This window comes from Anas platyrhynchos, chromosome 1 (assembly GCF_047663525.1).
Source record: "Anas platyrhynchos isolate ZD024472 breed Pekin duck chromosome 1, IASCAAS_PekinDuck_T2T, whole genome shotgun sequence".
In the NCBI taxonomy this organism is placed as follows: Eukaryota; Metazoa; Chordata; class Aves; order Anseriformes; family Anatidae; genus Anas; species Anas platyrhynchos.
Window position 1 is genome coordinate 94,607,747 of NC_092587.1, and position 14,158 is coordinate 94,621,904.

General features: G+C 36.8%; 2 protein-coding genes across 9 annotated transcripts in view; one reads left to right on the forward strand and one right to left on the reverse strand.

The window, feature by feature from the left end:
- The window catches only part of ARL13B (ARF like GTPase 13B), an 86,502-nt gene that overhangs the window by 54,838 nt on the left and 17,506 nt on the right, over nucleotides 1-14,158 (forward strand). The gene's annotated exons all lie outside the window — the stretch shown is intronic.
- Nucleotides 322-14,060, reverse strand: STX19 (syntaxin 19). Of its 2 annotated transcripts, XM_013097792.5 has the most exons (4): nucleotides 13,673-14,060; nucleotides 7,550-7,810; nucleotides 2,973-3,294; nucleotides 322-1,835 (listed from the first exon to the last, which is right to left on the reverse strand). In XM_013097792.5, the coding sequence occupies exon 4, from the start codon at nucleotides 1,744-1,746 to the stop codon at nucleotides 871-873; it is 876 nt and encodes a 291-aa protein (XP_012953246.2). In that variant the 5' UTR covers nucleotides 1,747-1,835; nucleotides 2,973-3,294; nucleotides 7,550-7,810; nucleotides 13,673-14,060; the 3' UTR covers nucleotides 322-870. The 2 variants fall into 2 exon arrangements, with proteins under 2 accessions (XP_012953246.2, XP_005017841.2); XM_005017784.6 differs by lacking the exon at nucleotides 7,550-7,810.

The window sequence follows — 14,158 nt, forward strand, 5'->3', positions numbered from 1 at the left end:
ATCTCCATGTCGGTTCGTTAATAATTGCTTTCTCAGCAGGCTGCTGACAAATGCCCTGTATGTTTGATGTGGTCTTCTGCTGCTAATGACCTTTGATGTGCTCAGTAAATATAAACTCAAAACCTATTCGTAAGAAATACAAAAAGATGCTATTAAATAAATAACCAGATATGTTTTGTGTGCCCCAAAACAGTGCATGCTGTCCTACTACAATTTGAGCATTATTTCATGATAACAGGATGGCCTGTGAGTAACCTCCTGTAAAAGCAGCGCTCAAATAATTCTGACAACCAAACACAAAGTCAGAAAGCAGTTCAGGTATCAGGTTCTACGTTGTTGTTGAGGATGTCTACTTTGTGTAGGTTTTATTTGTAGAACTCTAAATTCTTGGGAAAAAACAAACAACAACAACAACAACAAAAACAAGTAAATATGAGGACTAAAAACAAAAAACAGCAAGGCAATTAAAAAAATACTGAATATTATTTTATAAAAGGTGATTCAACCAGTCTTATGAATCTTTTCTGAGATTAACAATCCTTTTGATGTTTCCCAAAAGCATGGGAGACATTGCCATGTTGTTTCTGCTCCTTATGAGCAGAACAAGGAAGTGTCACTCGTCTTCTTTGATTCTTCCTTCTAGTTCACATGTTTCTGTGAACATCATAAAATTCAGGGATAAATGAAGATCTCCTTGCATTTTTCTAACTCAGTTTGGAAAAAACAGATGCAGTTTTTCCTGAGAGGTGTGTGGAAGGAGAAATAGGAAGAAAAATGAATCAATAGAAGGATTCTGCGGCTGCCTAATAAGGAACTTCTACTAAATAGGAACGGTTGCTGCTTCAAACAGCTTCTTTTCAAACAGCGTTGTCATTTGCAGCATGGACAGCACCAGCAGCATATTGCTTTGCAAGGGTTTCTTTTCCGATATTTGACTGCAAGTCCAAATTTTTCTCTAGATATTTGAGTGTATTCTTGAGTGTTGTTCATACTGATTTCTATGTTGTTGATCATCTCCCCTTGCTCCTCCACCAGAAGCGATATCTGGATAAAAAGTTCCTTCAAGTCTTTGATCTGGTTCTCCAGACTGACTAGTTCTTTGTGTCTCTGTTCAATCTCTGAAAGTTGCGCTTTTGTTATTTTGACTTCAGTGAGTAGGTTTTCATTGAAAATATCCCATTTTCCTTGTTGAAGCATGTCATTGACTTCTTCCTCAGATACCTCCTTACCAGCTACTTCAAGCTGACGAACGATAAACCTTCTGCATTTCTCTTGCTTGACTGTTATAGCTTCATTGTAGGAGAGCATAGCATTTAGGTAACACCGGGATAGGAAAGCATGCTGGGAGGATAGAATTCTTACTACGGCAGATGATAACCCATGTTCACTTTCAGCTTTTTTCACTGTTTTTGACAGTTCATCCAAACCCTTTCTTACATGTTCTGCTTGAATTTTGATTTCTCTTGCTATGTTAGATTCCTTTTTAAGAACACTGAATCTTCTCATTGAAGACACTAGGCTCTTTTGTTGTTGACTAAATTTATGAACTTCATCCACCAAATTATTGATTTCATTCTGAAGCTTCTGGATTTCATGGAAGTGCCTTTCAGTTATGGGTTCCCGTTCGTAAATAATGGCCTGCTGTTCAAACACTTCCTGCTCATCTTGTACAGGTGGGTGGTTGTTTTCTCCAACTATCTGCAGTTCCTTAACTCTCAGTTTAAGCTCTTGGAGGCGGTCTCTCATGGTTTTTGTACTCAGTTTTTCTTAGCTTGTTCTTTTCCTCTCTTGCAAGACAGGGAGTTAACTCCAATATCCAATATTTTCTTAGTTTGCTGTAATCAAAGTGTAACAAAAATCCATGTTAGCAATTGTCCATATGCAACAAAAATAGCTTTGGAGATGAGACCTAATTCCCTCTGTACAGAGGTAAAATACAAGCAGCAGCAAATCAGAAGTGATTAGGCATTATGATTGAATGTGCATGATAGGTATTGTCATATTGTCAGGGCATTCTGCCCTTTAACCCAGTTTTTGTAGGGCTTATTCTCATAACCAAGCATTTTTTTATTTATTTATCTTCAGGTGGATACAGCTAAGTTTTCCCTCAGCTTCTTAGTTATTTAGTGCTTTTTCCACATACAGTGATTTTAAGCCTGTTCCTATTTTCATGCTAAATGTATAGTGTAGGGTCCAGAACCTAGAATATCCAGGAATTTAGTATATGGAGAGGACTTTTATTTGGGGGAGGAAAAGAGGAGTAACTGAAATTCTTATTTTACCATAATTAATCATTTGAAAGAAAAATAATGATTTTTTTTTGGGGGGGGGGGATGGTGTGGAAATATAAGTGAGTTATTTATTCTTTATTCTCAGTTGGAAATGTACACTTCAGCCATAGAAGCTGAGACAGCCTAAGGAGTCAGTTTTGGCTTGAGTAAACTACTTTAGGCTTTTAGTTTAGCCATGCTGAATTTTTTTCTCCTTTTTCCTTGTCTTTACTTGCCTGTGGAATTAAACTGATGGTAACTGAAGTAGTAAATTCTACAGCAAAATAGAATAACAGAACTTGGACTATGAAAATACAAATTTTTTTAATATATTGTTTGTGGGCAATACTGTTTGAAAACAATAAATTATTTTCACAAAAGTGGACCCAGTATCATTTATGTTGGGACTTGAAGATCTTCTAAGCTACTTCTGAATTTTTCTATTCTTACTTTGTCATTTGCGATTTTTAATAAAATTTATACAAATGTACTCTGTACACCATATTAAGATACAATTCAGTAACGTTTCTGATTTAACAGAAAGTGGACTTAGTGGTGTTTTCTACCTTAGCTGTTGTGTGAGCTTCATTGGAGATAGTTAAACTCCAGTTCTGATAACAAAGATCGTAAGGTGATATTGAAGTTTTTTTTTTCTGGCAAGTGATTTTTATAGAAAATCTTAAAACAAACAAAAAAACATACCTTTCAAATGACTGTGGGTATAACGCTCATCCTGGCCTGTGCAGTCATTCTAAATTTCCCTATTTGCTTTCAAATAAAGAAAAAAGTCCTGTAAATATTTTAGGAGCTTGCTTGAAGACATCTTCCATGTTAAAAACAATCAATCCAGAAAAAAAGAAAAAGAGAAATTGTCAGCTTGATGCAGCTGTTTTATAACTAAATGTCCACAATAAAAATAAAATCACACTGTTGAATGCCTGCCTGTGTTATTGAACACAGCAATATCCATGGAGGAATATCTGTAACATGTTATGCACCTGGATGGAACGTTGACCAAGGAGCCCTGAAAAATAGAAGTGATAAAAATGAGTATTTTGGAATGCAAATATTTCTTCTTGAAGTTTGGAGAAAGAAAGAATGCTTGAAGGCTTTTATGTTACAAGGAGCAGGAGCTTGGGAAGGGCTTTTGGTGGGTGTTTCAGTGAGAATGCATGGTTCTGGGATTTAAAGTTAATTGCACCATGTCCTAGACTCTGGACCAAAAGACTTTTTGGTAACTTTGACACACATAGTGAATTTTGTAGGCATTTTTTCCTATAATTGTCATAAAAGTAAGTCTTTTTGAAGAGTATTAAGGTTTATTTGTTTGAATTTGTATGTGGCACCTTTACTCAATTTTTAAATGTTTTATTTCTTTGTGAGCTTTTATTTGGGTAAATGAGGTACCTGGAATGTTGCAGGTGATAAGGCCTGGATAGGAGATTTGAAGAAGACTAAAACAGTTTTTTCACCAAACAGCTTAGGCAAAGCACCACTTTTTCATTGAAATATTCTTCCAAGTTTTAACTTGGCTTTTCAAAATTCGCATACTGAAGGAAGGGCATTTGGTAGTACGACATTTTATGTTGTACACTTTCATTGCTTGGAGCATAACCTTTAAACCCTAACAGGCAGCTTCCAGAAGTCTTCAAATATGAATCATATTAATGAACTTGAGTTTAAGGAGCGAATACTAAACACACATACCCTGTACCCTTCTGTGCAGCAACTGCAAAGCTTATCTTTTATTAAAATACTTTTTGTCATGGTTGTTTTAGGGCTGCTACTATTGATTGCTTTATTCATCCTCTGCTCTGTATACAAAGGGGCTGCTTTATTCTGTACAAATCAAAAGTGTTGGTCATTACTGCTTTGAAGTAGACTGAAGTTGGTTTTTTCTTTTTAGTTTAAAGGTTTGTATAAATATAATAAACAGTTTGTAGCTAGCAGTTAGTTTGTGACTAGCTTGCATGCAATACTGTTGAAGTCACAGATCTCTCTCTGTTCAGCACTAAACCTCAGCCAAAGGGGCTAACTGGTAATTTTCCATTACAAAATGACTGTGAAAGCTTTGAAATCAGATACTGGCTCTACTGGGCCTGAGATAGAAAATACAAAGCTGTAAGCTGTATATGCAAAAATAAAATGAGCAGTTTGGCCATTCAGGGTTGTGTGCTTAAGCTGTAACTGCATTTTTAAAAGGTAAACCAATTCAGAAATTCTTCAAGGGTTGACATGTTTGCGTTAATCCCAAATTGTTCAGTGTATCTCAGTTACTCAGAGCAAGAATTGCTTCCTTTAGATACCTCTGCCTGACCTGACAGCTCACCATGGTACCAAGGGTGGATCGCCTCTGTTAAGCATTTCTGCTGGTTTCCTTAGGAAGACTCCGCACCTTTGCATGTATGGTTATGTTTAGTATTATGTAATTCTGCACAAAGTCTTTTGTTTTAACTGAGAGAGTTTCCATTGCGTAGGCTTTATAAAATCCAACTATTATAAAGTTCGACTATTTTTAATTGTAGGAAAGAGTATTTTTTTCAAACTTCCCATGAATGTTTTCCTTGGGCTAAGATCAAGAATGGAAAAATCCTGGTAACAAGTTAAGTGTTCAGGTCCGTGAGATTTCTACTTAGAGTCTTCCAGACAAGTCAAACATCAAACATGTTTCTTCCATAGGGTTATTCAGCCTTTAGTGCTAAGCAATGCAGTAATATTTTCTGGCTGTTTTTAGAGGTTTCAAGGTAGTCTTCTGCAATAGTAGTGTTTTAAAACCGAAATCCCAATTCTAAGGATTCTTTTTAATAAGCAAATGCAGATTTCTGCCTTATCCAAAAGGATGCATCTTGTAATAGATGCAAAGAATCAATCCAGTAACCTGTCAACATGCAAACAATTTTGTTACATTTGAATAGCTTCAAATGCCACTGCTGGGGTTTCTCTGATCCCTTATGCATATTTAAGGTCCCTAAATAGGTTTTTGCATAATCTAAGTTGTGGAGCTGAACACTGTGAACATGTTTTCCACAGATTTAAATTTTGCTGTCTGCAGGAGGATTAGGTGAAAAACAAAACTCTAAATGCTTCAGAGGCTGATCATGAGAAAGAATGTTGATATTGTACCGTAGTATGGATTTCCCTTACTGTTTCTTTTGTTGTTGTTGATGTCTCCCTCTCCTTTCCCCCCATGCTTAAGTATCTGAATCTAGCATTTGTTGATTTACTGCAAGAGAATTCCAAAAGCCTGGTAGCTATTAGGAGTTATGTAACTGTACTGAGACTTATGATCAGGCGAGCTTGCAAGTAATTTTTTGGAAAATACTACTTTGGGGTGGAGAAAAATGCAAGTTGTATTTATTTTATTACAGTAATTCCTCTGAATTGCTTAACTTGCCATGGTTTATCTCCCTACAGCAGAAGAGAGGCAATTTCTTCAAGGTAACATTCTTTTGAGATGTTTCAGAACTGCTTGGCACCACCAAGACTGCTGCAGAGAAAGTTCAGTGTGGAGCATGCGAAATGAACCAGGAGTGCTAAACAAGGCTTAACAGAAGTGTCCTGACAGTCTGTTTTAGTACAGCCTAACACATCTGTTGACCCATGTTAATTTAACATGGCTCGGCAATCCTGTGCTTGAAAGCAAGTTCTAACGGCACCATTTAATGTTTATGTGAGCTGGCAAGACTTCTTGTATCTAAGGAAATTAAAGTAATGACTGAAAAGCTCTGAAACATACATGCAGTCATGCAGTTAGTCCAACAGAACACAGTTCAAGTTTTCTAAAGGACAGTTATTTTTTCATGTGCTCAGTCTGCTGTGACTTGAAAGTGAGTCAACCACAGGACCATAAGAACTGAGCTTTCATGTTCAGTTTGTATATCTATTAACGACTGACATGTACTTTTTGATGTTTTGAGCTCATTGCTTTTGAAATATTTGAATTCTTTTTTTTTTTTTTTTTTTTTTTAAAAAAAAGGCAATAGCATTTTATGACTATTAGAGGACTTGCATGCCTATGCAAGGTATGAATCATCACTAGTTCCCTGCAGATGGAACAGTTTCTTCTCAAAATCAAACTTGTAAAGAAGTGAGCAGAAAACACTTCAGGTAGATTTTTTTTTTTCTTGTTTAAACATCAGGCTCACTAAGAAGTGGAATGAAAGCAATTGAACCATAGTTTCATATCTTACATCCTATCTGGCTTGCCTTCAAAACCTGCCTCTGAATTTGCTTGCCAGTAAGTGTGGTTGATTATACTGGCAGCTGAAACACATGCTGGTTTCAAATAAATAAGGATGTCTTCATGATGAAGATAACCTTGGAAATTGTCCACTTGACTTTTTGAATGTTCCCTAACAAACTTTGTTCATATAGTGGGCCCTTGTTGTTGTCCTTTGTGTTTGTGTATATGGATAGGGGCACATCTTGTTCTCGGTTGAGATGAAAGATATATATTGTTGAAGCTTTGGCCAATACAGAGAGAATATGCCTACTCCTTTAGAGTTGAGTAAAGGAAATAAGTGGATGGAAAGCACCTGAATGACTTGGTGTCCCCTACGTTTAAATTAAATAAAAATACTTCATCAGTGATTAAAATATCACAGCTTAGCACATCCTCAATGGCCTTATCAGGCATTTTCTTCACTGATGGTTGGAAAAGCGGTTAGAACAGCTTAGAGCAGTAAAGGTGAAACAAATCAGAAGGTGGGAGAGCATTAGCTTGCTAAATGGCAGCTTCAGGTTATTGGCTAAGTTCAGAAATGGCTCTGAACACTCTTATATATACACACCTGCATCAGAGAGCATCAGCAAGGTCTGTCCATGTTTCTGGCCATTCCTCAGACATAGCTGCTGCTACATCTTCTTTTTGAGTTACCTGTGCTGAAACATTGTTTGGAACCAAGATCTCAAGCTCCAGGCTAGTCTTTAAAAAAGATACTGTGTAGATATGGAGTCCCTCTAATGTGGCTGCAGTAATTCAGGCAGTCACGTGGCACTGTGCATTTTTGGGGTACAGTTAAAAGCTGTGTAGTATTGAAAACATAGCCGAAGATCAGACTGGGCTACAGGGTGGATAAAGGGAGAAGGATGTAGGGAGTAGGATGGGAGTAAGGAAAGGAACAAGACAGTCTATAGGAGAGAGAGAATCAGGCCCTGTTTTGCCTAGCACTAAGCTGTGTTTGGAGTTTAAGGATTGACCTGCTTTCATAAGCATACTCTATTTGGGGGGAAGAGGAGGAGTGCACATGCTGCATTTCATTTTGGTCATGCTGGCATACCTTATCTCCTAGAAGGGCTTTTCCCAACACCCCATGATTTTTATCATGCAGATCCACTGGTGATTAAGTTTGTATTTGTTTTGGTAGGCATCTTCATAGCTGACCGGTTTAGGAACACAGTTTTCATATCCTTGTCAAATGTTCTAATGGTATTGCAAGAATCTTTGACTTTTTATAACTTTAATTTGTTACTCATCAGGGAATCTCTCCAAACTGATGACATGTGGTTGGGCAAGTCTTGATAAAGACAATTACTTATGCCTAGGAGAAAAACAGATCATGATGAATAGACCACCATTGTTAATCTGTCATGATGATAAAGTTTGTCCTATTCTTTTCAATTCTTTTCAAAATTTTTATTTCCATCAAATTCATTATCTCCTGTGTTTAATATATATACATATATATTTAAAGGTTCTTGTGCTTAATTGCAAAGCAGCCAATTAGAATATTCTTTAATCTGTCTACTTTGTCTATAGACCTATTTATCAGGGAGTATATATACAAAAATGATACTGGGTCTGCATTAAGTTAAAATGCATCTGTGAAGTAGTTAAGCTGACTTTATGGAACTCTTGTTACTGGTTTTCATTAGATTCAATGGCTTCTTTTGGAGGTCTGGTGTGTTTTTCATGCTTTTTGTTTGTTTTTGTCTTTTTCCTGATTTACCAAAAATTTCTGTTTAGGTTCCATAGTTCTATTTGCTGTTTCTAGATTATTGAGCACCTTCATTAAAATGTCTGATACAAAAGAGGACTCTGTATTTGATATTCGATTTAATTTGTATGCTGCCAATGTTAATTCTAGTATGCTGAGGTCCACTAGAAGAGGAAGACTTGCAGACAAGCAAAGGATAGAATTCTCTTTAAAGCTTTGAGGTGTGTAATCTTGTTCTACATTACACTCTATTCATTACCTCTGCTGAAACAGCATATTTTTTTTTTGACTGCAGCAAAAATAAGGGTCAGCTTGTTTTTCTGCCCTGTCCCTTAGTTATGAAGGTCACAGGGTAGAAAATGCTTTGAGGCAATGTGTTCCAAAGGAATTTCAGGTTAAAAGCAAATATTTTTTAAATCAATTTCTAGGCTGCAACTGTCTTACAGCTCTGTTATATGGTGTTTAACTATATAACTGGTTTTTGACAGCAGTGTCTTTGAGTAACTGTGGCTTTGAATTGAAATTTCAGTTTGCTAAAAAAGCTATGCTCTTATATATTCTCCCAAGAAAAGAAGGAACGTGTTTGGTGTTCTGGAATCTTGCGTTACTACACCAAGTTATATTTTAAGGAACTAAGAAATCTTGCTATAGGTTGTGCTTATTTTTTCCTTTGTTTATAAAAGAAAGAAAAAAAGGAAGAAAAAAGTTTCCATTAACTTGTCTTGTAAACAAACGTGCTTAAGCCAAGGATTATCAGGAAGCAAGGTGGTTGGATGAAATTATCCTCTTAAATAATCTCTGTTTTAAGATGATAATTCCTTGGAAAAACATACTTAAGAATAGTTCTAAATTCACATTTCTGTTTGTGGGAAGTGTGGGAGTTGTTCAACAGGAAAATATCAAGGGCAGAGAGCTTGCCTTGCCTGTAAACCTGAAAAAAGATGCCATTTATATTTGGAAGGTAGCTAAGTAGTATCACAGTACACTGCATGATAGTGCAAAATAATACTTTCAGTGCAGGGGACTTAATAGATATCTCATTCTTAAGACATACTAACGTGTAAAGATCATTTGCATTTTTCAGTCGTTGTCTCTGGAAAATAGGCTATAGCATGTTGCTTCTGGTATAGCTGACAGTGTGACACTGAGGAAATGCAGTCTTGCTCCTTGTCCCCTTGAGAGAGAGTATCACCCACCATAGCTGCCACAAAGCTACCAGGTAAACCCAAAATGACCAATATGGAGAATAGAAAATGGCACATCTGAAGCGAAGGAGTGTGGGAGTTCTCTAACTAGTGTGACATAAGTCATGGGAAGGGGAGAAACATCAGAACTGAGAATGAATGTGTGGTTCAAATAGACTAAAGCAGGCCTGAGGAGTTCAAGGAGTTCACGAGACAGGTAAAAATGAGTCCAGAGTTGCTGGAAAAGTGTCACCAAACCATGCTGCTGGATTAAGCGCTCCAAGGGAGATGGGGTTGGGGGTATGGAACAGACCTTAGTTATTTAAATTAATTTAGATGTTCTTGAGCAGTTGGCCAGAAATCAGTAACACGCTCATGTTGTTGGAAATGTAGTTGTGTTATGCTGATCTTTATGGTTTTTGTATGATATGGGAAAGAATCCTGGGAGAAAAAAGGATAAATGAGTAATAGAAGTTACAGATGTTACCATTAGTAGGGTGGGAAAAGATAGTAGGTCGTGAATCATCTATATTAAAAGCTTTTATACTTTGAAAATCTCTACAACTGCCAGTCCATTCCAATTCGAAAAACATGGTGATGTTTTTTTAATGAACTATTTGGTTCAAAGATGCACAGTGAGTATGAGGCAAAACTAGGATTGCATCTTGGAATTTCATAACATGTTAGGAATGCGTGGAAGGCTTCAGGGAAGGGATATACCACTCTTTCCATGTATGCAGGCAATGATTCTCACGTTCTCTACAGAAACTTTAGATAATGTGGTACGGTCATGCTTTTGTACTGACGTAAGTTGCAGTTGCAGTATGCATCAGTAAGTCCTCACTGACAAAACAATGACCTCACTCTGCAAATCAGTTAGTCTGTATTCTCTCTAATTGGTGAGGGATTGGAGTATCCCTTAATTTAGAGTAAAAATGAGTTTATTTGATGTTCTTATTATATTTCACCTATAAGCTAAAGATTTACTGTCAGTGGTGCTCTTTAAGAAACTTCAAAAAAAAAAAAAAGTAGTAAAGACAAGTAAATACATCTTTGGAGATATGTTTTTTGTTTTTTTTTTCTTTTCAGACAAGAATAATCCTAGCAATCAACGCCATTGTTGGTTTAGGTGGTACAAATATGATGGCCACCTACGAGTCACAGCAATCCAGATAGAGAATCATCATCTCCTCTGCCAAAAAATGATATAATGAAGGTCCAGATATTGGTATATTTTAAGGCAGGATTTGAAAGTAAATTAGCAACAAGAGAAAGGACTGTAGCAGGATGAAGACCAGGTGAAATTCTTTCCATTTAATAGGAGGTAATAGTTTGATCTTCTAGTTAGCAGCTTTCTCTAAAACTAGAGTTGCTATACATCTGTTCTAAGATTTTTTCATCCTGGTAGTTGCAGGCACAAAATTTGTACTGTGCAAAATCCCACCTAGTTTTCATTTCCATTTCATCTGTCAGACCATATAGCTAAGTACTGCAGCCCTGGAACTCATCTACTCATCTTTAATAAATGTAAGGATTTCTAGGCAGTTTTAATTAATTATATATATTACAGGTAACTTGATGAAACAACTTCACTTTTTGCCTTGGTATTGATATTTCAATATCAAATACAGTGTAAGAAAATAATTCATATTTGCAGGTTTTCTAAATCTTACACGAAAACAGGTGGCAGTTTAACTTACTGTCATTGTGTTCAGAGTTATATACCTGGAACTTGAACATAGTATCATGGTTGTGAGCTCAGATCTCACTGGGCAAACCTATTTGATTAATAGGTAGGATTAAACTGATAGCAGAGTGTTGTGTCAGAGAAATACACTTTTAGTAAATAGAAATGTGATTCAGACGTAAGGTGGGAATGTGGCCACTTACCTGAAGTGAAACAAGTGATAATTGTCATTCTTTTGACCACTTCAAAAGGTGGTATGAATGTAAAGTTTCTCTAGAGTTGCCTAGAGATACTGTAAACAGGATGAGTTTAGAATCCTACATTTAGATAAATGTGAATAGTTAAAAGTGACCTGGAGGAGGAACTGGTTAGGGAAAGGTTGAATCAGAGAAATTTATCTGTTTGCAAATACGTATACAGAAACTCTTAACTGATGTTTATAGGCAGATAATCCTGGAGCTCCTCGTTCACTAGATTTTTTTTTTTTTTTTTTTACAGTTTACCCTAATATTCAAAGTATTGTTTTACATAAGAATTGAAGGCGTGAAAAGCAGACTAGGGAAATGAAATATTCAGTATGTTTGAGAAAAAGCCTAATATCAATCAGTAAAAAGTTACTGATGAGTTTGTAACTGTTGTCAACAATCCAGAAGGTGCCTGAAATTAGGGCAGCTACTTGGAGTGCCAAAGAATATAGCTTAAGACCTGTTAAGAGCCACTATTTCTGTAGTTAAAAGTTGTTAAAGGCAATTGCAGGAAAAAGAAGGAAACTCAGAGTGCCTTACAGTTTCCATGGGAGGCCTGAAACTGATTTCTAGTTCTCCTGTGTGCTTGGTTGTTAAAAGTAGCAAGAACTTTGTTTTCTGTGACTTCCTCAAAAAGCCGGTAAACTGCCAATAACTAGAGAGGAAAGAACAGACAAAATCTGACAAACTCGCATACTTCTGCCTGTTTGTGGATCAGTTCAAGTTGCGTGGATGTGTATGTAAGCAAAGCAATGGTTAAACTTTTTTCTGCTGTAACTTCTCTAGTGTGTGTTGTCCTAGTGACTTGCTGTCTGCAGGATTGTCCAAGAAAAATAAATAGAAGAGAAATTAAATTCTGAAGGAAATAGAACAGTATTTCTAAAAGGTGGACTACAGAAGGAAAAAGATAACATTGTTCTTTCCTTGTGTCTATTGCTGTGAAGTTCAAAGGTTCTTCCTCTTGCCTTTGTGTTCCAAGGAATCCCAGTTCAGTCAGTCTCAAAGCTATGGCTCCTTGAAGCATCCTTAAAGCCTAGTATTTTTGAGCTCACACAGTCATTCACATAATGATAGATTTTCTTTAAGTTACTTTTACTCAAGACTGACAGTTCTGACACTAATATTTTGACCTTAGGGATACTTTGCTCCTGCCTCCTCATTGATGTTTATGGCCAGCGTGCGTGTTTGACTGAAAATTTTGAATTTGTGATAAATGACTGTGATTAAACCCCAAAGCAGCATCTGAGACACTTAAAGATTGCTTCCTACAGCATGCCTCTACAGTATTTAGTTTTATGTTGCTGCTGTGTGGGAGTCCCACGTAAAATGCACAAGTTGGTAAGCAAGTGTTTAAAAAACAAACAAAACCTCCAAGCTAACAAAACAAGAAAGCAAATGCATATGTGCACACGTGCACTCATGCAAAACGCTATCACCCTGAATAAAGAAACCTCTGCCCTTTCTCTAACACTTGGATTTTTGATGAAAGCTGAGATACAAATGTCCGCTTTTCATATTGGAGCTTTTTCAACAAATCTCTTGGATTGTGAAGCAAGTTTTAATGCTAATTTGTTTACTACTTGCTCAGTAACATTTTAGAAATAAGTCAAGGAGTACACATAGTTCACACTCAGGCGTTGTTTTTCACTGGCATGTCTTCAGGCTTCTGAGGGAAATACTGTTATTGAACTGTAGATGTCAGTTGTGCCAATGCACACATACACTCCCTTTCCACACTGTTTCCCATGACTCCAAAAATAAAGTTCAAAGCTCTCTAGTTGCTTACAAAAAAAAAAAAAAAACACTACTTGATATAAAAGCGGTTGGTGCCTTCCTTCCATTATGAAAGAAATGGAGAAAAGTTTGTTGTTACACTGTGAGGGTTCCAAATATACTTTGTGAGATTGGAATAAGCGAAGCATGATTATATATATGAAAGCTTTTCACTCAGTCACCTTAATGTGATAAGCTAACAGACGTGCTCTCCAGAGCTTTCAAGTGTGTTTTTGATATATACTTCCTATATAGTTCTTAAACACAAAAGATTGCTCTATATGAAGTTCTACTGACTTGGAAAATTAAAATCAAGCTCTATCTATCCTTTAAGATAATTCTGACGTATGCACTAAAGGAGGAGGTTTTATGCATAAAACTTGCCTCAAAACCTAGCATTCCTGTGCATGAGCAGTAGTGCTCTGAGGCTGTATTCACCTCAAGAAATACTGAATTATTTTCAGGTTAGACATCCACTATTTGTGTTTGACACTTAGACGCATTTCTTTTCTAAACTACACAGACTTTTTCTGATATTTACAGCTTCATAAGCATTAAGTAAAAGGAAATTATTTACCTTTTAATCCTGTGCGGTGAAAGTCTTTCAGTGTTATCCTTTACAAACGAACTCCCCAGGGTAAGCTCCAGTATAATCTGAAAAACATCGCTTTGAATATTTGCCTGAGTATCGTGTCTTGAGTGGCATTCCAGTAAGTATTTTCTGCATGCCTTCTGCTCCTAGTTCTTAAATAATTGTCCAAGGGCTCATCTTTGAGTGTGGCGGTGCGAGAGAGAAGCTGACTTCTGCAACTCCAGTAGACAGGCAAATTGATTACTTTCTACTTGGGGAATCTGGTTCTGCCTGTTTGCAACCCAGCCTAGCTGCGAGGCGGATCGCGCTCCTGGAGTTGGCCAATAGTATGAAGTGTCCAGGACCAGCTCCCTAGATAGAGACCTGGCGAGCTGCAAGCATAGTGCTGCCTACCTCTGAAGCACAAGTGTTTTAAGTACACTAATTGCTTTCTTCTACACTGAAGCATGAAGGAAAAAGAAAGCAAGATTG

What these genes read in the sequence shown, in the direction of transcription:
- STX19 (XM_005017784.6), bottom strand. Translation starts at nt 1,746, where the DNA reads ATGAGAGACCGCCTCCAAGAGCTTAAACTGAGAGTTAAGGAACTGCAG.